This window comes from Dreissena polymorpha, chromosome 1 (genome assembly GCF_020536995.1).
Source record: "Dreissena polymorpha isolate Duluth1 chromosome 1, UMN_Dpol_1.0, whole genome shotgun sequence".
Taxonomy (NCBI): Eukaryota; Metazoa; Mollusca; class Bivalvia; order Myida; family Dreissenidae; genus Dreissena; species Dreissena polymorpha.
Window position 1 is genome coordinate 49,753,999 of NC_068355.1, and position 25,584 is coordinate 49,779,582.

At 35.3% G+C, this 25,584-nt stretch overlaps 1 protein-coding gene across 1 annotated transcript in view; it reads left to right on the forward strand.

Moving 5' to 3' along the window:
* Nucleotides 1-13,206, forward strand: part of LOC127880051 (C-factor-like) — a 32,765-nt gene extending 19,559 nt beyond the window's left edge. The window contains exon 5 of the mRNA XM_052427286.1: nt 12,961-13,206. Within this exon, the coding sequence (XP_052283246.1) occupies nt 12,961-13,191 (231 nt within the window). The 3' untranslated portion in view covers nt 13,192-13,206. The remainder of the gene's footprint in view (nt 1-12,960) is intronic.
* Nucleotides 13,207-25,584: the final 12,378 nt, after the last annotated feature.

Below are 25,584 nucleotides of genomic sequence, written 5' to 3' on the forward strand. Positions count from 1 at the left end.
ACCGTTAATTTCCTTAATGAGTTGATGAAAGCCCCAAAACTTGTCTTTGATATTTTCGGCAATTAGAACATTAATCGCGAGTCACTTAAATACAAAGGCAAATTTTTACACTTTTGACGAACTGTCAAATGCATAAAAGAAGAAGGCGACTAGCCATTAGCAATGTGGCCATAGTCGACTTGCAGTAACGAACAATATTGTCATTTTAAGAGCTTTCACTGTGGCCATAGTCAACTGGAAGTAATAAACAGTGATGTTATTTTAAGAGTCATTCACTGTGGCCATAGTCGACTTTAAGTAATGAACGATGGTGTCATTTTAAGAGCCATTCGCTGTGGCCATAGTCGACTGGAAGTAATGGACGATTGTGTCATTTTAAGAGTCATTTACTGTGGCCATAATTGACTTGCAGTCATGAACAATAGTGTCATATTAAGAGTCGTTTACTGTGGCCATAGTCGACTTGCAGTAATGAACAATGGTGACATTTTAAGAGCCATTTACTGTGGCCATAGCAACTTTCAGTAATGAATGATAGTGTCATTTTAAGAGTCATCTACTGTGGCCATAGTCGACTTGCAGTAATGAAAAATGGTGCCATTGTAAGAGCCAATTACTGTGGCCATAGTCGACTTGCAGTAATGAATAATGGTGACATTTTAAGAGCCATTTACTGTGGCCATAGTCGACTTGCAGTAATGAACGATGGTTTCATTTTAAGACTCATTTACTGTGGCCATAGTCGACTTTCAGTAATGAACGATGGTGTCATTTTAATAGTCATTTACTGTGGCCATAGTCGACTTGCAGTAATGAACAATGGTGACATTTTAAGAGTCATTTACTGTGGCCAGAGTCGACTTGCAGTAATGTACGATGGTGTAATTTTAAGAGCCATTCGCTGTGGCCATAGTCGACTGGAAGTATTGGACGATGATGTCATTTTAAGAGTCATTTACTGTTGCCATAGTCGACTTGCAGTCATGAACAATAGTGTCATATTAAAAGAGTCATTTACTGTGACCATAGTCTACTTGCAGTAATGAACGATGGTTTCAGTTTAAGAGTCATTTACTGTTGCCATAGTCGACTTTCAGTAATGAACGATGGTGTCATTTTAAGAGTCATTTACTATGGCCATAGTCGACTTGCAGTAATGAAAAATCTTGTCATTTTAAGAGTCGTTTACTGTGGCCATAGTCGACTTGCAGTAATGAAAAATGGTGTCATTTTAAGAGTCTTTTACTGTGGCCATAGTCAGTCGCCTTGCAGTTACGAACAATGGTGTCATTTTAAGAGTCAAATACTGTGGCCATAGTCGACTTGCAGTAATGGACGATGGTGTCATTTTAAGAGTCATTTACTGTGACCATATTCGACTTGCAGTAGCGCTCATCACATGCACGCGCACTATCAAGTTGCCTGATTATTTATTTATTATGGATGTACATTAAACTTATAAAGCATACGTGTAGTTTATTAAGTACACCATACACATCCATATTCGACAATTGCAGATAAAATACTAGTAATAGTTAATAACATATCATTTGTATTTTAGAATGCAATTTATGTTATACTATTTACTTTTTATCTTTTAGTCCTCCGACGTCTTTCTCGGATTCGGACATAAAACTAAATCTTCCATAACCGATCTTTCTCGGCTATGGCCTAAATTATCCATAGCCGAAACAGCCAATCGAAACAGCCAATGGAAACTGTAGAAAGTGGAAAAGAGTGTTACCCAATTGAAATGACGCCGCATGTCAATCAAGTTCTTATCTAAGAACTGATCTACCAATCAGCAATCGATTAATCGGGCGCGTTAGTTAGCAACGAACTGTCCGCCATTTTCTAGACAAGCTATGTATATATAGGTTCACTTTTACTTAAGCGAGTTTCTTTTGTTTTCCTCTTATGTAAAATAACATTAACAAAATGAAAAATCTCTGACCCGGCCCCGCCCCGCCCCCCATAACTTTTGACCTAGGGGTCAGATCAAAATTTCGTCGCTGTCACCGTCGCACATATGCTCAAAGCTACCATGTATGTAAGTTTCAAGGTTCTAGTGCTAATAGTATAGGAGGAGCAGGTGGCCAGGACGGACGGACGGACGCACATCACCACAATATCCCCACTTTTTCTCCGAAAAACGTGGGGGTAAAAACAAATGTATTTGTTAAACCTCTGACTTATTTGAGCATGATAAATTAACAACGTTTTCCCAAAATGAGCCGTTTCATCGAAGCAAAAATTCCCCAAATGGACAATTTTGTCGATAACAAATTCCCAATTTTGGTCAGACTTCTTTTCCCAAAATAGGCAGAAAAACCCCTAGGTCTGCTATGTTTCGACTCCCTTGTTGATATCTCACTCTGAATGTGTAGGGTAACAAGCGCAATACCTACTTTGAATTCTCCCAGACAAATTGGATTTTGAAGAATATATCACTTCCAAAGGCTTGTGGTCTGTGAATAACTCAAACTCGACGCCATATAAGTACATGTGATATCTTTCACAAGCCCAGACAATAGCTAAGGCTTCTTTTTCTGTTGACAAATTACGTTTTTCAGTGTCTGTCAAAGTACGACTTGCATAGCTTATCAGTCGCTCCTTTCCATTTCATTCTTGGACCAGCACTGCGCCTAGACCAACATATTACATGTACTGGCATCTGTGATAAGTTTCGTTTTTCTTCCTTGCTTGAAGAAAGCCAGCGTTTCTGCGTTAGAAATTCTTTTCTTCATCTCATCAAAAGCAGTTTGGATTTCTAGATAAATGGCTGATTCTTCTTGGTCAACAAACTCAATGGTTCAAAAATCGTGGCGACATTGGGAATATATCGGGAGCTGAAATTGACTAGGCCTAAAAAGCTCCGCACTTCAGATGCGTTTGTAGGTTGCTTTGCATTTACAAGATCCTTCACTCGTTCTTCTGTTGGTCCGATTCCACGTCCGGATACGACATGACCCATGAAAGTCACTTTGTTCATAGAGAATTGTGATTTTGACAAGTTCACTGTCAATCCTCTGACCTTTAAAGTGTCCATGCATTTTCGCAATTTCTTGTCGTGGTCCTCTTGACCTTTTCCATGGACGATGATGTCGTCGGCAATGTTCGCGACTTCTTCACAATGTTTTAACACTTGTGAAATTGCATTTTGAAACATTTCAGGGGCTGCATTCACCCCGAAACTTAAGCGTTTATAGTGGTATAGACCTTTGTGAGGGATTAATGTTGTAATCGGCCTAGAATCTTCAGCCAAGGATATTTGATGGAAACCCATGTTGAGGTCTATTTTGCTGAACACTGAGCTGTTGTCTAACTCAATTAGCACTTCGTCAACTGTCGAATCTTTTCAAAATTTACTATTCTTTGATCAAAATACCATTGAAAGTAATAAGAAAAAATACAGTTGATTCATTATTTATATTCATGTGTACATGTACTTTAAACAAACATAGTTTAAATACTGAAGATAAAACAGATCTTAGAGTTCTCTTCTAATTTTACTTTACACTTTTACAATTATTAGATCTTCTGAAATGAATAGTATATGAAAAGATGTGTATTTACAAACTTAATATTATTTTTGCATACATGTTTAATAAAATATTTAAAACTAGAAAAGAGGCCTATATCAGCTCAAAATGTCATAGTTTAAATATTTTTCATTCTACAATTTGTGTGTTAAATCCAAGATTAAATAGACAAGTAGTTAATAAAATTAGCAAAAATGAAATATAATCTTTTTAAAAAGATACTATTCTTCTATCAAAAGAACATTTCAAATACAAAACAGTTTTCAATTATCATTTAATATCTTTGCATACATGCATACAGTTACTTTAAAGTGTTATAGCTTTGATGCTTAAGATAACATGGTTCTAGCTCTACACATTTTTAGCTCGACTATTATATATGAAATATATATAGTGGAGCTATCCTACTCACCCCGGCGTTGGCGTTAGCGTCTGCGTTAGCATTAGCGTGCAAATGTTATAGTTTTCGTACTACCCCAAATATTTTTTTTGTCCCTTGACATATTGCTTTTGTATTTTGTTTACTTGTTTACCAACATGACCCCAACCTATAAACAAGAGCAGACAACTCTATCAAGCATTTTGTCATAATTATGGCCCCTTTTCCACTTAGAATATGCAGCAAATGTTAAAGTTTGCGTACTACCCCATTTATTTTCATTGTCCCTTGACATATTGCTTTCATACTTGTTTACCAACATCACCCCAACCTATAAACAAGAGCAGACAACTCTATCAAGCATTTTGTCATAATTATTGCCCCTTTTATACTTAGAATATGCATATTATTGATAAATCTATGTTAAAGTTTGCGTACTACCCCAAATATTTCCTATATCCTTTGACATATTGCTTTTTTATGTTGCAAACTTGTTTACCAACATGACCCCAACCTATAAACAAGAGCAGACCACTGTATCAAGCATTTTGACATAATTATGGCACCTTTTACACGTACATAATTGAACATTTTTCTTAAATTGCCATAACTTCTTTATTTATGATCACATTTTATTATTACTTTGACAAAACAACACTTACCTGAATACCACAATGGATTCCACCCAAACAATACCCCACGCCCCTACCCAGAATCCCTTCCCAACCTCTCCCCCCCCCCATTTTTTTTTAAACATCATCTAATAAATTATCACACCCCACATTATACTTTTTTTAACATCATCTAATTAGACTAATAAATTACCACAATCCACATTATACCCCCCTCTCAGCCCCCCTACCCGCCCCCCCTACCCCCCCCCCTAATTTTTTTTTTAAACAACATCTAATAAATAACCACACCCCATATTATACCCCCTCTCAACCCCCTCCCCCCCCCAAAAAAAAATAAATAAATAAATATTTTTTTCCTTTTTTTATTTTTGAAAGATCGTTTAATAAATTGTTGAATATGAACAATTTCCCCATGATGGCTTACGTTATACTGTCAAGCACTCGAATAGTCGAGCGCGCTGTCCTCGGACAGCTCTTGTTATCTCATACTTTCAGAACTATTAGATAAAAAAATGAGATGAACGGTCAATGAAAAAATGTGTATTAAAAACCTAATATAATTCTGACATATAGGTTTAATTCATTGTAATATTTAACTTCACGAGGCAGGTACTCACTGTCATATTATAGTTTAATTATTATTATTCGGCGTAAGCTGTATTAAGCCAGCTTTTCACCCTGACTTGACCTTTGTAAGTGTCCAATAATACTCAAATAAAATTTCCCGCGGCTAGGTACGAATGAATACACTTCATTTATTCCATTGGCTGATTTGAGTATAACACCAGAACATTGGAAACATATCCGCGTCTTTGTAACACTGTTTTACTGCATGAAACAATTTTATCTCTAATGAAAAGGCTCAATAGATAGAACAGTTTTACAATCAATTTTCGACATAAATACAGTTTGTGCGTTCAACTTTTATTTTCAGAGAATTACCAGCGCAAAAGCTTTTATACTAAAGGCTATGTTGTCATATTTAGTACTTACTTGCATTGCATTTCAACCCGCGAGGTTTCGGGTCAATTCGCGGCCATTTGTGAAAGTCAGAGTTTATATACAGTTCATCACCGGAGTTCGCAGAAGGGGTTGCGATCATTGTATTACACCGGTCTTACTGACAATAACGTAGTGACTGTAATGCATTGCATTCCAATCCGCAAGGTATCAAGGTCAGTTTGCGGTCAGTTGCAGAAATCTTTATATAAACGCTGTCTCGTAAACTTTGTGCACTTGAAGTCTGTTTTGATCAGAAAGATACTAAATAAAGATATTCGGCGATATTATTGTGGTATGTCAATCATCGATTTTTAATATGGTTTCAACATTTTCATGATAAGGACCAATTTTGATAAAATTAATTAGAAATATTTATCCATTTAGACCAGTTTATTAAGCATGAGCACAATAATTCACTATACTATAATTATGCAATTAAATAAGATTCGAGTATTGCCGGCTGACCTATATGCACTCGTTTATTTTCATGTTTCTTGTGTTTTTCTATTCTGTAAATATAGATATCTGAGTAATAATATCACATAAAGCAAAATAAGCCACGAAATCTGGCGCAACACCCCGTAATTGATTTGCTTATGATGTAGCTAAGAACTGCGCAGAAAAAAGGCATCCGCTACTTTTTATCTCATAGAGATAACTTTTGATCGTTCATAAACATCGACCACAATCAACGCCGTATATCTTTTTTGAAGATATTTCTTGTTTCTATTTGTTCTGTATTAGATTCATGATATTAGATATAGTTTATTTATTTCAGTCAAAAGGCCTCTGTACATATGTTGTCTTATTGTCTGCTCTGCATTCACAACATAATGGCAAAACTATTTTGTATTTTTATGCACCCGGATAGAATGATCGGGTGCATATTGTTTTTGGCCTTCCTGTCATTCTGTCCCAAAACTTTAACCTTGGTTAAAGTTTATCGATGACTTTGCAATATTGAAGATAGCAACTTGATATTTGGCATGCATGTGTATCTCGTGAAGCTGCTCATTTTGAGTGGTTAAAGGTCAAGGTCATCCTTCAAGGTCAAAAGTAAAAAAATACAGTCCAAGGGAAGTAATAAGCTTTAAAAAGGAGATTATTTCTAAACCTGCCAAATGATATATTGAAATTTTATTTCAAAGCGGCGCAATGGGGGAATTGTGTTTCTGACAAACACATCTCTTGTTGTTTCAAGTCTGCATCAACAATAGCATCCACCTGAGCACAGTATGCACAGATGTCCTTGCACCCAAGCTCAGCACCATAGTACGACACTTCAACTGGCATCACACACTATAAATCATGCTTAATAACAACAGATTTCCTAAGCCAATCTGGCGACGAGGGTGGAAAAATATAGGTCCAACAGCTGTATTCATACTCACTTAGAGCTGATGCAAGTGTTGTTTCCTTCCTTTGACCCAGTTTTGTTCTAGAGTAAGTGACTCTTGGTTTATTACATTCAACACATACTGCTAATGCTCTAGCTGTTTGAGCAGACATGGGAACTGTGTGACTGTTATCTGGTTCAGCTTGTGTTAATTCAGATTCTTCAGTCTGCTCTGACTCTGCTCTGTAAAACCTCAGTCTCTTGCTGGTCGGGTGCCAATGTGTGTTCTGAGAGCTGCTTTGTGTTTTCCTTTTGTGGTTTCTGAACTGTTGAGGATGGTTTATCATTTTTAGTGGTTTCTGTGTTTTAGACATAGCCATATTGTTTAAAATGTTCTCCATCAGCTGCTAGAAAAGGTGCAGGTAGCCAAAGAAGTTTGCCAGGATCCTGAATCTTTTTTGGTGGACAACAGGCTTCATCGTCACACTTTTTAACCCTTTGAATGCTGGGAAATTTGTCGTAAGCTAAAATGTCGTCTGCTGAATTTCTAAAATTAGCATTTTCTTTGTTTCTTTTTCAAAGAATACTATCAGAATAGCAAACAGTTTGGATCCTGTGGCTTCTCATCAGGATCCAAACTGTTTGCAAAGGCCTTCAAAATTCGGTTCCAGCACTGAAAGAGTTAATCTGGAAAGTGTATGTTGTTTCTCTACAGTGTTTTTCTTTCGAGCTGGTGTAGGTATGACATTTCCTTGTGTGAACCTTCTGCAACTTTTCCAAGTTCAAACATGAAAAAAGTTCTTTCAAGTGTTTATGCAGTTTCTCAATATCTTCATCTGTTACAGGATCTTTAACCTTGATTGGCTCATCCTTCAAATTAAGACGCAGAAAACGGTTTCTTAACAAGAATTGGACTGGTTCCTCTGACTCAGCCCAAGCTATTTTTAGCGAGGCTGGTAAAATTTCAATGGTGAACATTATCCTTAAAGGTCTAGGGTTGAAAAAACAAAGTCAAGGGAAGTAATAAGCTTTAAATGGAAATAGTTATCTGACCTGCCCACGTATATATTTTTGTTAAATAAATCAAAGCGGCGCAGTAGGTGGCATTGTGTTTCTGACAAACACATTGTGGTAAAAGGTCAAGGTCAAGGTCATCCTTTACAGTCTACGGTAAAAAATACAGATTTAAGGGAAGATATAAGCTTTAAAAAGGGAGAAAATTATTCAATATTGAACATAGCCACTTTATATATTTGGCATGCATGTGTATCTCATGGAGCTGCACATTTTGAGTGGTGAATCTACAGTCACTGTAGTGGCTTTTAATTATTTGCTACTAAAAATAGAGATTTGTTACAGACAATTATTTTCAAGGGAAGTTATTTATATAACTATAATCTAATATTATATATTTCCTTAATAAGAATTGAAGTTCTTTTCACAGTTACTGTACAGATTTATTATTTTGATTATTTATAACCCAAATGATTGATTTGTCAAAGTTTTTTTTTAATGATATAATTATAATTTCTTTGATGTTCATTACATACCTGTGGACTTATGTCCATAGATACATGATGATCACTTTTAAACCACAGGCCTTGGCTGTCAGTGATGTCTGACATGGTCATGATTGACTGTGAGACCCTCCCCACCCCCCTCCCCCCACCCCGATTGGATTGGAAAAATTCAAGGGAAGTAATAACCTTTAAAGGGAGATGATTTCTATACGTGCAAAATGATAAATAGAAATTTTATTTCAATGCGGCGCAGTAGGGGGCATTGTGTTTCTGACAAACACATCACTTGTTGGGTCACTAGGTCAAAGGTCAAGGTAAAAAAAACAAAAAAAATGACAAGCTTTCGCAGCCAAGCGTGGCACCCGTTATGCGGTGCTCTTGTTAGGTCTGGTTTCTTCTGGCACATCTCTCTTATCGATGTTACACCACCACAATGCTGAACAGTTCTCTCAAATTCTGCATCCAGTTGTCGTCGTTCAGTAGCGACATTCTGCAGACTGTAGTTTAGTACAGAAATAATCCTTTCAGCTGGATTGACATAGCTTTTTCCCGGGGCACAACCAACAGCAATCAGCATGTCAAAGAAAAACTCCCTGAACATAGAAATGCTTGCAAATTTTACCGACTCTAATGTACTCCTCTGGTCAGTTCCACCATCTTCATACTTTAGTAGGATTCTTGGCTTTTGAACATAATCTTCTGCAACTGGGCGGCATGTCGAAAGGGGGATGATGTCCGAAGTACACTATCATTCACAAAGGTTGTAACTGTGCCTCTTACAAAGGATTGCCCAACAGAACATGGAATTATTAAAACTTTATTCTGTGAAATTGTATTAAATTTACACTGCTTCGTGTATTTTCAGGAGTTAAAAGGGGTGGCAAAAGGAAATCCATCAGTTCATGTCCTTAAGTTAGGTATGATACTACCATTGTATAATGTATTGTCATTAACAGTGAAGCTGTAACAGTCAATAGTTCTGCTGATATTGCTTAAGTTCACTATACTGGCAATACAATTGACCGACATCTCCCCTCTAGGAAGAAATTTGTTTGCTGTACTAGTCTCGTCAGTTTACATATTTTAAATCCTATTTAAGTTTTATATCAACTTCATAACTAAACTTTGATAACTGAAGCTATATTAAGCAAGTTGTCGGAGTAAGAACAGGATCTCAATAAGTTTGATAGACCATGCTTCAGTTCTTTTCAAGAATGGTAGTAATCAGGTTATTGTTTTTTATTACACTTGCATTTCTTTAACCCTAGAAAATACAAAACATGCAAAAAACAACTGAAATAACAGGTATGTTCCTCATATGGCCCTCTATCCAAATACCAGGTTTCATCAGCCTAACTTATGTACTTGTTGAGCTATCGCAGAATAAAGTTTCGGACCGAAACAAGAAAAGATGACTGAGAGTAAGCCTATACATAAAGTCCCCACCAGTTACACCTGTAAGATACTAATAACAGCTATATAGTTATACCCCCACAAACAAAGTTTAGGGGGGTATTTAGGAGTGAGCTTGTCTGTCGGTCGGTCGGTCTGTTGGTCTGTATTAAGTGTCAGCTCTCTAATATAAGTTGTTTTCATCCGATCTTCAACAAACTTGGTCAGATGTTGTATCTAGATGATGTATAGGTCAAGTTTAAATATGGGTCATGCCGGGTCAAAAACTAGGTCACGGGGTCACTTAGTGTGTTTTAAACATTGAGCATGGTGCCCGCTCTCTAATTTAAGTAGTTTTTATCAGAGCTTCACCAAACTACGTCAGAAGTTGTATCTAGTTGATGTGTAGATCAAGTTCGAACATGGACCATGCCAGGGCAAAAACTAGGTTACAGGGTCACTTAGTGCGTTTTAAACATTGAGCATGGTGTCCGATGTTTTTGTGAAGACAACATGCAAACTATTCTGTGTCACTGTGGCATGTGGGGGTATTCGTCACGTCTGTGACAAAGCTCTAGTTTGTTTTTAGTTCAAGTCTTATTGCAGATGTGTGTGATCAATCCTCCATCGATAATGCCAAGGCATTTGTAGAGTCAAAAGTAGAAGCCGAGGGCTTGAATCTCCTCATCAACAATGCTGCAATCGTAAGCCTTGCAGACTTGTATAACGTCACACGTGAAGATATGGCCAAATTATACGAAACCAATGCCATTGGACCACTGATGGTTATTAAGGTTTGTCTCTTTATTCATAATTCAGTTTTGAAATTGAAAATTATGTTCAATCTAAATATTTGGTCTTCAATGCAATAAGCATACTGTTGCAATATTGATATATTTGTGCATTTTATAGAAGCTTCTAAGCCTTGATATATCATATTGGACTTGTTAGGATATCAATTAATTAAATCAAATTAGCTTTAGCTTTTAGCTTTTTAAATTATATACATAAATGTGTATGGACTGATACAGAAACCACCAAGTTACTAATGTGACTACTTCAATTTAAAAACAGTAATTCAAATTGGCCGTGCTCTGTGAGAATGGGGTTTAATGCATGTGCATAAAGTGAAGTCCCAGATTAGCCTGTGCAGTCCACACAGGCTTATTGGGGACGATACTTTCCACCTTAACTGCATTTTTACTACGATGAGACTTTCTTTAAATGAAAAATATCAGAAAAGCGGAAAGTGTCATCCCTGATTGGCCTGTGGGGAGTGCACAGACTCATCTGGGATTTGACAAAATCTTGTCAAGTTCAATGGTAGCATACTGCTTTAAAACCTGTCCATAAGTATGTTGTGTATGAGTCTTGTTGCCATACGAATTTTTTTTTTAACTCCTTGTGTACATGTGTAAATTCTTCGTCAGAGGTCTATTTGAACAGAAAAAGTTGGCATTTTCATTCTTATGTTTTACCTATTTCCAAGACAGTATTTTACTGCCGAAGGTTTCCACTGCAGGCTATATGGAACAAATAACTGCAGATAGTGAGCTGTTCTGTAGTATGTCAGTTATCTTAATAAAATATTCACAAGTGGTCATACATTCAACCAACACATTTTTACACATTTGTTGCAGAGCTTTTTACCCCTGTTGACGAAAGCAGCAAGTGTCGATCCCTCTGCAGCAATGTCATGCAACCATGCTGCCATTATAAACATATCTTCAGACGTTGCATCCATTTCAGGGAACTCATCCAGTGGATATTATGCTTACAGAGCATCTATGGTATGTTATTAAAATGTTTATCAAGGCAGTGACAGGTGTTATATTGATTTCAGACTTTCCCGTGGTGGTGTTTAAACAAGCTGCAAGTATGGCTTAATTGGTAATTGTTGGCTCGGCTACTACTTAAAGATACCCCAGGTACTCTTATGTATACTTAAATGTACCCTAGGTATGGCAAATATCCTAAAATGTACCTGGCCAATTAAAACTGTACCAGAGTTTTAATCCCGCCCAAATCTGATGTCTTAAAACGCACTACAGAATACGAAAAACTAAATTTTCTTTGAACAAAACCTGCATCAACATTCTTTTTTAGAATAAGTGTCCTTAATATAGAGGCCATTTTACAAAAAAAATGACATAAATATGAAAATAATTAATTTGAAAAAAAAGCCAACAACGACCAATTTAGCTCTAGAATTCACGGATACATTTTAGTATATCTTCCATACCTGGGATATATTAAAGTATACTTACAAGTAACTGGGTACATTTAAGTAGTACCAGAGGCAAGAATGACCAATTGAGCGCCAGTATTGTCTCATTGGCCCCACTGTCATGTTCCTAAGCATTATGAACATATATAATGGTGGTGCATATGTATCTGGGAATTCCTAGGTTGTTACAGGTACCCATTATAAGACTTCCAAGGTAACTAGATGAAATAAGTCTTGCACCTTATGTGATCCTTTCTTTTTATCACCTAAAGCTTTCACCGATGCTGGATTTGTTAAACCTTCACTTAAGTCTTATGGCTTCATTTTTAACTAAGACTTATGAGTATTACTAAGAGTGCTTTGGTTATACAAATTTCATATTACTGAGAATATATGGAGGATATAATAGTAATTTCCTTAGATGATGTTACTATATTCTGGTTAGAAAACAGATGAAAGCCTTGATTTGTGACAATACATTTATATTTGTTGAAATAACAAATGAAGTCTTGATAGCGACTTCTTACTGCCTGCAAATAAATATATTGCAAAACCCACCATGGCCATTGTTTGAGCAGGAGGGCTTTTAGCCCCTTCTCCCATAAGAAGCAAAGTGAAAATGGCTTTTGCAACTAGCATAAAACCAGGACAGCCAGTTCAGGTTTAATGCTATTTGCTGCTCATCAGTAACTAAGGGTTGAAAATGAAGCCTTTAAAACTTTAATTAAGTGAGAAAGGTATTTAATTAAATTTAACTTTATAAGGGACTACAAATGCGTCAAAATACGTATCTAAGTGGTAAAGGGTTAATCAGAAGAACTCTTTAATCTTAAAAATGCTGTACATGTGATGGCCTTATGATATACAGTGACATATAAAAGTAAGTGTGTTTCATAAAACCTTGCAACTCAAACCTTGTGTCTTCAGGCTGCACTCAACATGATCACGACAAAGATGAGCCTTGACCTTAAGAATGAGGGTATCCTAGCAACGGCCATTCACCCTGGTTGGGTGAAGACAGACATGGGCGGTCCAACCGCCTCGATTGACACGGTCAAGAGTGTGACAGGATGCATGTCTGTCATGGAGAAACTGCATGGGGAGGAGGGAACTGGCAAGTTCTACCATGGAGTAACGGGCGATACAATTGGCTGGTAGAAATATAATGTCATATTTCTGGTGGATGTAAACTGACATTTGATTGGCTGACGAAATTGAAGTAATCTTGGATTACATGTATCTGGTGAATGTTTCTATATCATTCATTATTTGTAGTTTTCTTTCAACCTTTTTTTACGGAATTATTCTGGAAATGCTACATTTTGGGCAAAACACCAATATATAGGTGCAAATCAAGCTGGCACATTTTTGATCTTTTCAAATTCACTTACTGTATCAACTATTATTTACATACAGCCAATCCTTGGTGAAAAAGATTGATGAGCATTATAGGTACCTATAACTTTTGAAAACCCCATATAATAACACCTTTAAGAGCTGGTTTCTTATTAACAGTATGATAAATACATTGCCACATTGCTGAACTTTGCGTTTAAATGGAAATATTGAATAACAAGAGCACCGCGTAACGGTTGCCACACTCTGCTGCGGTGGCAGTTTTGACTAAATGAAAGCATGTCAGATTTTTTTTTAGAGGTCACAGTGACCTTGACCTTTGACCTAGTGACCCAAAAATGGGTGTGGCGTTTAGAACTCATCAAGGTGCAACTGCATATGAACTTTCAATGCTGTAGGTGGTAGCACTTTCTTTTTAGAACCAATGTTCAAAAGGTTAACAAAATTTTAAGGTTTTAGGAGGGCAGATGCCAGACAACGAGCTGGCTATGACAATACCTCGGGATTTCTCCGAAAACAGCCGAGCTAAAAATGTGCATATAGTCTGGAATAGTTCACTTTGCAAAACAAATGAACAATTGTTGTCATAACATATATGACCACTTGTGCATATTATTTGACTAATCAGGTGTATTTGAATGTTGTATTGGTTTGAAACATCAATATTGTGCCATAAGTCTGTACATGTATATGAAAATATATGCAAGTTTTGATGGAAATAATAATAAAGCTTAGTTATCTTCCATTCTTTATTGCTCTGTTTTATAACAGATACTAATACACAATTCCATTGCTGGGGAAAGAAAAGGAGTGTAAATGTAACCATATGTACACATGGCATTACACATATCACGTATCAATTAACATGTAGACTACGCAATATGTAAAATTTCGTTCTCAATACATACCTTTGTTGTGTTAAAACAATGAAACACTTTTTCCAATAGTACCGATTACTTATAAAAACAAAGACAAAACAATAACAATCAAGGCCCAATCAACAATGAAATATGTAAAATACTAAAATCGTGCCTTACACGATATTTGTAAAATTGCATTTTTAAACAACAAATACATAAAATATCATGCAATCAACACAAATTTTAGTATAATAAAAGTTCATGTGTGTGACTCATGATTTATAAAACATTACATTTACATTTTTCTACATAATTGATTGCACATTGGTACGAGTTCTCCTTGCACTACGTAAGAATATGGTAAATAATACATAAATAATGTCTAAAAAAGAGTATATACACATTTACCGTACATAAACAAACAATAAACATGCTCATATAAAACTGGTCCTGTGTTATAAGTTCTTGTATAGACCGTTCCATAATCGATAAATTGACCTCCGCCATATTGTCAGTCACGTGACTGTCCGCCATTACACTGCTGCTAACTTGTGCGAGTCTGCGATTCCAAAAGCCAAAGACGTAGAGAATACCCGCTTCACCGTTGTCGGATAAATAAATTACTTAATGAATCAATGTGAGGCGATTATCACATTTTTGTTGTTTAAATGATTGTTTGAAGTTGAGATTGATTGTTACAAATAAAATGTTTAAAATGCTTTCGTGTATTTGTTTTTTTTAAATCTGTAATCAAGTGGTAATCATCGGCGAAAATTTGCCGGTTCAGTCGCTCATACTATGTCTTTGATTAGACTTGTAACTTTTTACGTTTCACAAACAATTCACGCATGTATTGTTGTGTTTATTTTAATAGCCGCAACATCAAGCAGATTATATTTTAATTAATACTTATAAAAGATTATCGCGCAATTAATTACCGCTAATTGTTTGTAAGTGGTCTCATTTGGTAAAAATCTACATTCCAAAATCATAACAGATTATATTAAGTATGATATTTTTGATACGGCTTCCATTATTTTTCTTGTTCTAACTGATATCAGAGACAAAAAATTGTGGTTTGGATTTATATTTATTTTTTTAGATTGAATTTTGTCACGTTAAAAAAACGAGCTTTTTATCATGAGAGAGTGATATTGATCTTGACGATCTTTTATGTGATTATTCGGAAGATGAAGAGAATGTGATCTATGTGATATATCTATATTTTCGTCTTTGAATCATTTAACAGCTATAAAGCTAAAAATACTAAAAAATGTATTTTATAGGTCTTTGAAGTAACGCAAAACATATGGATAACGACACCAAATGTTTCGTCAATTAATCCACACACAAAAAACTCCAAAAAAACACACCTAAATAATATTTCAAAAAATATATTATTAAGCGTCAAACGAATTTATTAAAACGTTTATTTGCAACTTTAAAAACGCGGCATAAGCATCAAATTAAAGATTATCTGAAGACTGAAAGTCCGACAATTTGACACAACAAAGAGCTCTATGCATAAGCCGTAATATTTTTTGCAGAAAATCTTTAATAAATTACAATAGTAATACATCTAATTATAAAAATATAATTATCAATAGCATGAGTACGCTAGTGTGATAAATAAATGAGTGTTAGAAAGTGTAAGGAGTGCTTTGAAAATAAACATACTACAAAGCCATATTAAAAGCACAAGACATGACAGTATTTACATGAAATTTTAATTTGATGGGTTTTGTACAAAGAATGACGCTATTGAGGAATATAAACATACAACTAAAAAAACACAACTTCATATGATGCAAATTGAACTGTGTACTCATGTATATTGAAAACTCGTTACTAGTGACATTTTAACACACATATATTTACATACATACATATATATATATATATATATATATATATATTAATATTTTTTACCTCTGTTTGGTGTCAAATGTAATTTCTTGATATAATTTATGATATCGTTCGTGCATTGCCGTAACATCAAATCTTCATACGGAATGACGTAGTTTTAATTAACCGATACCCGCTAAATACGTTAAATGTTTTATTTTTATATTTTTTTTAAATACTTTATATTTTCATAACTTAAACGGGCTAGTATCTTTACGGTGTACAAGTTCTGATATTCTATATTGGACATAACTTTTAATTTGTAAAATATGTAACATATCTAATTTACGCAACTGTTAAGTATGTCGGAGGTAAATTATCTTACCAATGACTGCTTAATACAAACAGGAAGATGAGACATGGTGGCATCATCAATTGTGTTTAATGACCAGACTGTCATCTGCCACCCAGTGTGGTTTATGACACCATGTGGTTAGTTAAGTCTGGACAATATCTGATCAAAACGAGATAATCGGATAATGCAGAACAAAGCGGCAATTAAACACTGGAATGCAAAGGCATACACGATTTAAAGATTGATGCAAATAACAGAGGCGTATTTAGGTGGGGGGCTATGGGGCTAAAGCCCCCCCAGCTGGCTGGCTAGATATGATTTTTTTTAAATGAGCCCCTTACAGTTCCAATCCACTTGTGTATTTCCTTTCATATGCCCCTAATTAGGCCACTAACAGCTGTCAATTTGTGTGATTAGCCCCAGGCATGTGTACAGACGATCTAACCTTCGCCAGCTAAACTGCACGCTTCATTGACTGTAAGTGATAAACTGCGCTATTTGATTGGCTGAAGGAGATACATTCAACTTATGAAATTCATCGATACATTTAGCTATAGGTAAATGTTTACAAATGGCTGCCGCATGGGACTTGTGGAAAACAATATCCTCCAATTACCTTCAGTCGAGCGGTTAAGGAAACAACTAAAATAATTTCTGAATTAATTCAAACATTGCCGCATTAAATGATGTACCTAAAAGGATTTATTTCATTCTTGTTAAATCCATGTCAAAATTGTTTATTTAGAGCGTGTTTAACCACACATAGCCGATAGTTTCATACACATCCGCAAATGACATACACTTCGCGCGTCGTTTACCTTGAGACGAGAGGTAACATCCGAAAAGCGAGAGTACTCGATTGCAATAGACATGAGGTCAACAAAACTTCGAAAATTCGATTCACTGAACAAATTTAGAGAAACCGAAAGATTAATTTTACTTTTTTTATAACTTTTATTTACCATTTAACAAGTTTCTGTTTTAACGGTCGATCTTCTTTTGAGCAACATTGACATGAAAAAGTGCTCAAGAACTGAAAAAAAAACTAGAACGTTCGCAATTTGTTCCAATACAATTTCGGCATATATATATAACTATTAAAAGATTTGATAAAATTATCATCAAATCTGGACAGGGTATATCCACTGAACATGTGGAAATCGGCATGTCTCATATTTTCGCGATGTGCGCGCACAGATTGTTCCATGCAACAATTTCTGGGAATCGTGAAAAAGTAAAAGAATTTTCTTAAAAATAAATCAAATACTTGAAATTATGTGTTTACACTAGCGCAGTGGTCTGCAATTTATGCGCAAGTTTAATGAAGAGTACCGAAAAATGCACGGAAAGGGCATAAATTTGGACTATTTCAGTTGAAGTAAGATTTTTAATGCAATTAAACTGTTGTATTTTTCTTATATTAGTCGTGTCTATAATTATTTTCAAGCGTAGTAATTTTATTAAAACAAAATACTGGTTTGAGAGACATTTGATTTACCCCTGTGTGTCTGTCTGTCTGTCTGTCCGAAAATTTGATTCACTGAACAAATTTAGAGAAACCGAAAGATTAATTTTACTTTTTTTAATAACTTTTATTTACCATTTAACAAGTTTCTGTTTTAACGGTCGATCTTCTTTTGAGCAACATTGACATGAAAATGTGCTCAAGAACTGAAAAAACCCAAAAACGTTCGCAATTTGTTCCAATACAATTTCGGCATATATATTACTATTAAAAGATTTGATAAAATTATAATCAAATCGGGACAGGGTATACCCACTCAACATGTCAATATCGACATGTCTCATATTTTCGCGATGTGCGCGCACAGATTGTTCCATGCAACAATTTCTGGGAATCGTGAAAAGTAAACGAATAAAGAGTACCGAAAAAATGCACGGAAAAGGCATAAATTTGGACTAATTCTGTTGAAGTAAGATTTTTAATGCAATTAAACTGTTTTTTTCTTATTTTAGTCGCGTCTATAATTATTTTAAGCGTAGTAATGTTATTACAACAAAATACTGGTTTGAGAGACATTTGATTTACCCCTGTGTGTCTGTCTGTCTGTCTGTGTGTCTGTCACACTTGATGTCTAAACTCAAGTTCTTGTTTTACATTCACTTTTATCATGCAAAATGCTGATTAGATAGCATGAAATTGCATCATTTGAAGGTACCATTAAAAAAAAAATCAACGACGGAAGGGGACACCCCTCACGCACCCTCCCCAGTTGAGCCCCCCCTCGGAAAAAATTCTGGATACGCCTCTGAATAATCAAATGAAAAATATTGCATTTAATTTAATTGAATGCTTTTTTTAATGTGTCAATGTGTTAGTTTTCCAAGACAACCAAGATCATGTAATGACGGCCTTAGAATTTAGAAAGAAATTCATCCTTTGAATAATCAGTGCTCTCTGATATATGTTACCGATTGTTAAGCAGCAGTGTAATGGCGGACGCGGAGAGAATTCAGGGGAGATAATTATGTAATGACTAAATTCTGGAACGGTCTATATGTAAACGGATGAACAATACAAATCACCATGTAATATGTTCCTATGGCGATGAGTTTAGTTGACAAAAAATAATGAATGATTTATTCCATAGTGGCGAAAATGACAAAGGGCCAAAAATTATGCCAAAGTCGGTTGAAAATGTGAGCCGAATCCACTCATTAGTTAAAATGGTAAAGCAGTTTTTTTAACAGTTGTTTTTAAATATTGTAACGTAGCCATTTGATTCACGATAAACGTAAACGTAGTCCTATTCTGTTTTCTTTAAGTTTTATTTCTGCTTTTTAACTTCAACATAACGTTTTCCAATATTAGTACAATATTCAAAATAAAAGCGGAGACCCGCAACGGGCCCCGCCCGCGACAGCAAGCAATAATGCGCCTTCTATCTTCGACTGCGCTGGTAAGACCCATTTTGTAAAATTCATATATCAAACGGTAACGCGTGCATAATCCGATGAGCCGTGTGCAAAGTTATATGTCGAACTACTGCAACGTAAATATGACGTATGCAACGGAAACATAACAAATGCATACGGAATCTACCCAAGTTTGACACACACAAGGTAAGCAAATATTCGTGTCCAGTACTTAGCAGCATTGCATTGAGTGTGTTCTGGTTTTGATTAGCAATAATTCTAGAGATATGGAAATGCATCCTTCTGATAATTAATCTTGGAGGTGTCAAATATGTATATTCAGTATTTTGGTATCTGTTTGGCATATAAGTTGCATTTTGCACTCCGGTAACTCATTATTTTAATATCTGTTATAAGTCACTCCGTTGGTCTACAACATGATAACTTATGCTCGTATACAATTGCATTTTCTAAGATATGCACAGTTAGATTGTTGGTAATACATATGCTTCATGGATATTTTGTGTTTCCTAAGGCATAACTTTTTGTGATTCCCTTTTATATTTTTTACATAATATTTTACTCAAAAATTTCTTATGTTATTTATACTATTATAATATCCAATGAATATACTAATAATTTCCATCATTCGATTATCACTTAACCTTAATAATGTCTGTTAAATCTATATACAATTTCCAAAATTCCATTATTATATTAATTCCATAATGTTGGTTACGTTACACATTCTTCCCCCTTAATTTGATTTCTTTATATTTTATGATTAAAAAAAATCTTTAAAATGATTGAATTACGAAGTTCATGAAAACATCTTTCATATAAACACACATAAGATGAAAAATATGCGGATAACAATAAGATTTTGACGAACGCCTCAGCTGAAATAAATAACATTAGGTATTGTTATACAATGTAAATGTCAATCGAAGTGAAGTTTAGTATATGACAGGTCAGGTCCGATTATGTTGATTATTTGCCATCAGTACATCCGGTGTCGCCCATGTAGTATTGAAGTTGCCGCTCGCGGCGAATACGATGTTTGTTTGAAGCCACTGCCACCGTCACGAAGATTGGCCGATTGTCAACTCGTCTGTGGCGATTCGTATGCGTTTGGTGATTCAGATCTACTACCCGATATTTATATTGCGTCGTCGATTGTCGTTTCTGGTTCAATCATCGTTGTTGTTGTTTGCCATGTTGATTGTTCTTTTGTTGTTGGTTCCAGCGTCTTCATTTCTCTGGGGAAATTAAGATCTTCTATTGGTCATTATGCTCACAAGGTATTAATTATAGCAGTGTTTCCCTTTGATGGCTTAGTGTGCCGAAGTATTAACTTAGGATGCGCTATCTACGCACGTCATATAGATGAACCACATGCACCCACTCTATAGTGTTTAACCTCATAAGTATTTTGTCCAGTGCTGCGTCACTTTTTGTCCTTCGAAATCTTATGGCGTTGGGTCTTCTTTTAGCAAGAGAACCATGTGTTCACTTTGAGAGTAAAACAAAGTGATTTCCCCATGTTATTCACGTTGTATGGTCTTCAATTCGTAGTGAAAGGCGTTGTTTCGCGATGTCGATCTTCAATTGCGTAGTCTTGTAATCCTGATCTTTCATTTCTTAGTATTGATACATGCATCAGTTGTTAAAATCATGGCCATCATTTATAAATATCCCCTGTCGTTCTTCTTAAATATTATCATGACAACTTACTAGAACGTCTCAGTAAATACACCCTATATAACATCAATAAATATCGAAACACTTCCTCACAAAAAACATAACAGCTTGATATTTTGACATTTTACGTACGTGCAACTAGGAAATTTTTCAAAAACTATTTTTGCATTAAAATTTCAGGCTTTCCAGCGTCCCTAGTATTTCCTAGTAATTCATTGTTTAAAAAATAATTGCTCCTAGTTTTTCCTAGTTTTGTCTCAAACCTCCTAGTATTCCTAGTTTTTCATAATTTTTGGCACTTTTTTGGATAAGGTCAAACTATCTTTGAATGTGTTTTAGAGATTTTGTTTCAGAATAAGACCTTCAGGGTGTTGAGCTGACAGTATTTGGTATTCTTTGTGTGGTCTGGTGTCACTGGTGCATAGTCTAGCCTTCAAATGTGATACCTGAAAGTAAGCTTTGAACATAACTTAATACTTACACATGTTAAGTTGCATGTGTCAAGTGTGTTTTACATTTAGAAGCAACGGCATTTGTTCTGGAAGGCTAAACATGTAGTATGTTACTTGGGTAAGAGTGCAATTTTTATGCCCCAATGATGCTGATGCTGAGAGAATTATTTTTGTTACCAAACATTTACAAACGTGACTGTTTTATTTCAAATGATGCTGATGCTGAGTGAATAATTATTATTGTTACAAAACATTTACAAAAGTGATTGTTTTATTCCCAATAATGCTGATGTTGAGGAAATAATTGTTGTTACCAAACATTTACAAAAGTGATAGTTTTATGCCCAAAGATGCTGATGCTGAGGGAATAATTGTTGTTACCAAACAATTTAAAAGTGATTGTTTTATTCTCAATGATGTTGATGCTGAGCGAATTATTGGCTGTACGCTTTATTAGATAAGCAGTTTCTTATTCTTAGCTAGTATTACTTGGTAGAACAGTATAAGGTTCCTCTTTAAAGTGTTACACTGCCGAATCTCACAAGTAGTTTATAGGTAATGCAATGTTGCCGGTAGCAGAGCATGATAATTCAAACTTATCATATGTATGTTCTTTAAAAGGTTATATGATTATAGAATTTGATCATCTGTCTGGTCTATATAATTTAAATCATCTCTTTTCAGGTCTAGAATATTATAGCAGTTTGCAGTATTAAACACTATTAACATGCCTGGTGGAAAGACTGAATTTAATTATGCATGGCTTAGTAAGGTAGATAATAATGAACACTCATTAGCTGAATGGTGCAAGCCTGATCCTTCTAATTGCTATTCTGCTTATTGCTAAGTATGTACCAAGAGTATATCTGGCTCAAACACTGGAGTAGCACAGCTCATTGACCATGCTAATGGCCAGAAACACAGAGATGCAATAAAACGGCGAAAAGATAAAACTCAAAAACTGTTGTTCGAATCACAAGTACCAAGTACAAGTACACCTAAGGAAAGAGGTGGCGATTTTGAAAAAAAATCTGCATCAATTTTCTGTAAATGACCAAGTTACAAAAGCCGAGACATTATGGACATTGCAGGTTGCATCATGTGGTTACACTTACAAGTCCTGTGATTGTATTGGGGAACTTTTTTAAGCCATGTTTCCAGGAACAATCACGGAACAGTTCTCAATGAGTAAGTCTAAGGTGTCCTACTTAATATCAGACGGCCTTGGTCCCTTCTTCAAAAAAGAAATTGAAAAGCAAATTCAAACATCCAGATACCCTTACACAATTCAGTTTGATGAAACTGGAAATGCCTAAGATAAAAAAATGTTATCTACTCGTAAGGTTCTGAAATGATAGGAAAGGAGAGATAAATACATTGTTTCTAAAAATTTTAATGTTTGGACATGCAAGAAGGGAAACAGTGAGTGAGGCAATATTAGAAACAATTTCAGAGGAGAGCTATGAACTACCATTACAACAGCTTGTGTTGCAACAAGTGATTCTGGGAAGTGATGGAACAAACGTAAAAAACAATGTGGAAGTTAATAAATGATCATAAAAATACCATCGGGCTACCAGGCCTTACACCCTTTGTTCCCTGTACTCTACATGTTGTACACAACTCATTTCGCAAGGGACTTAATTCATATGGGGAAAATGCTTAGCAGTTGGCTGTTGATGTTTTTCAATGGTTCAAGTCACATATCAGCCAAATAGGAGACTATGGCTTTACTCTGGAGGATCCTGGCCTGAATGAAATACTGTTTATAAGGCATGTTCAGTGCCGTTGGCTTACACTAATACCATCACTTGAAATAATTATCAATTATTGGAAAGCCCTTCGCAAATACTTTCTAACTGACCTTCCTCAAAGGAGCAAGGCTGATCACACTTATGCTACACTATAATAAAAAAAAAACAGGTTCCAAAAATGTGTCAGTCAATGTCTGGAAAAGAATATATTGCACAAATCTAATTCCTCGTTAGTGTTGGTCCTCTGTTTGAACCTTTCATGAAAGAGTTCCAGAAACAAGAGCCTTTGATTTATCAGGAGACATCAAGTATATTGCATCCGGTAATGCTGAGATTTGTTAAGCAAGATGCTGTTGGTAATAAGACTGGGGGAGAACTTAAAAACATAGATGTTTTTGAAAGTAAGAATCGTCTTGAACTAAAAAACATGGAGATTGGTGCACCCACGGAGAAAGAGTTATCTGTTATTGATTCTGGGAAACAGAAGACTCATTTATATGATTTGAGAAAGTTTTACCAAGCAGTTGCTAGCTATTTACAAACCAAACTTCCTCTCAGTGATGATGTATTAAGATCTCTGCTGTGCATTCATCCAGAAGTGCGCTCCTATGAGAAGGCACAAATGCTGCTCAGAGAATTATGCACAGTACTACCCAAAATTGAAAATGTAGAAGTATCCAAGGTGACAGATGAATGGAAGCTGTACAGGTCAGAAACCATACAGGAGGACGAAATGTTTGATTAGTATGGAGGGCTTATCAGAATTGATCATTACTGGAGCCATGTTCTAAGTATTAAGAGTGCTAGTGGTGAGCTAAAGAACCCTCATCTTAGGAAATTGGTCCTAACCTTTTTCTGTCTACCACATGGAAATGCTGATGTAGAAAGACGTCTCTCGATAAATAGGAAGCTGTTGACACCAGAGAGGAGTTTATTATCTGAAGGATCCGTAAATGGATTGAGATTAACTAGGGATGCAATCTCTATGTACAAGAACATTTCTGACATCCATATTTCCAAGGACCTTTTGAGTCATGTCAGACTTGCCCACAAGAAATACGAAGAGAAAGTGGAAGCTGAAAAGTCAGGGCTCTATTGCTAGAGACAAAAAGAAAAGAGGCTGTTGAACTGCAACAGATGGAGAAAGAGGAACTTGAAAAAAGCAGCTCAGCAAAAGGAAGCTAGATGATAAGGATAAGGACGTGAAGGAAAATGAATCAGAATTGAAAATTGATAAGGAAAAGGCAAGATAAATCTTCGATGAAGCAAATGTAAGGTAAGCCATGGCTATAAAAAACAATGATTTTAAGGATATGAACATAGATCAAGGTCTACTAGATGTGTAGAAGTCAAACCTCGACAAAATAATTTTTGCCATGGATAGATGCATGAATGAGCGGAATGACATTGAAAAAAAGAAAAGGCGAATGATTGATTCCTTCTTTAAGAAGACAAATAAAGACGACAAGTGAACTATGTGTCAAGGGTAGATGGGTTATTGAACAAAATTGTATAGTATACCATTACTAGCATGCTTATACCTATGATATTCATTAGCTGCGTATCCTTGCTAACGCCATAGTGTTGATGGCCTTTAACAATTTCCTTGCATACTACCTGACATGTATGAATGTTATTAACAGCTTTTTTCAGTTTAAATATATGTTCTAGCTTTGGTGTGTCTGTGCTTTTTAAAATGTAATTATCACAATCATTAATAGATTTTACACTTATTATCAATTGCCAATTTAAGATGTGTTTAGTTAATAGAACTGATGGCATTGCTTGTTAGATATACATGCATGTATAGGTAGAGGCATATTATCAATTTTTTAAAAATGTTACATACTTTTGTACTTAAAATTGCACTGCTAACTTGTTAAATGCTCATTTTAACTCATGCATAAAATCTCAATATGTGTGTTGTGTTGTGTTTATGTTCATGGCTTAATAATAAAAAAATAATTTCAGGTTGGGGTGTGCTCTGTGATGACTACAAAAGAAAACTTAGTCAGCTTAACAGTCCTGTTGTATGAAATGTGTAGGTCTACTGTGGTAGTCAGGTAGGGAAAAGTAAAAAAAGGTAATAAACTTCTTAACAATAACTCCTAGTTTTTGTTTTAACCTTCCTACATTTTCCTAGTTTTTTTGTAAATAGCATTCCTAGTTTTCTCCTAGTATTTTCAAAGGTGCTGCTGGAAAGCCTGTTGTGTTATTTATACTATAATAATATCAAATGAATCTACTAATAATTTCTATCATTCAAGTATCACTTAACCTTAATAATGTCTGATAAATCTATTAACAATTTCCAAAATACTATTATTATATTAATTCAATAATGCCCCAAA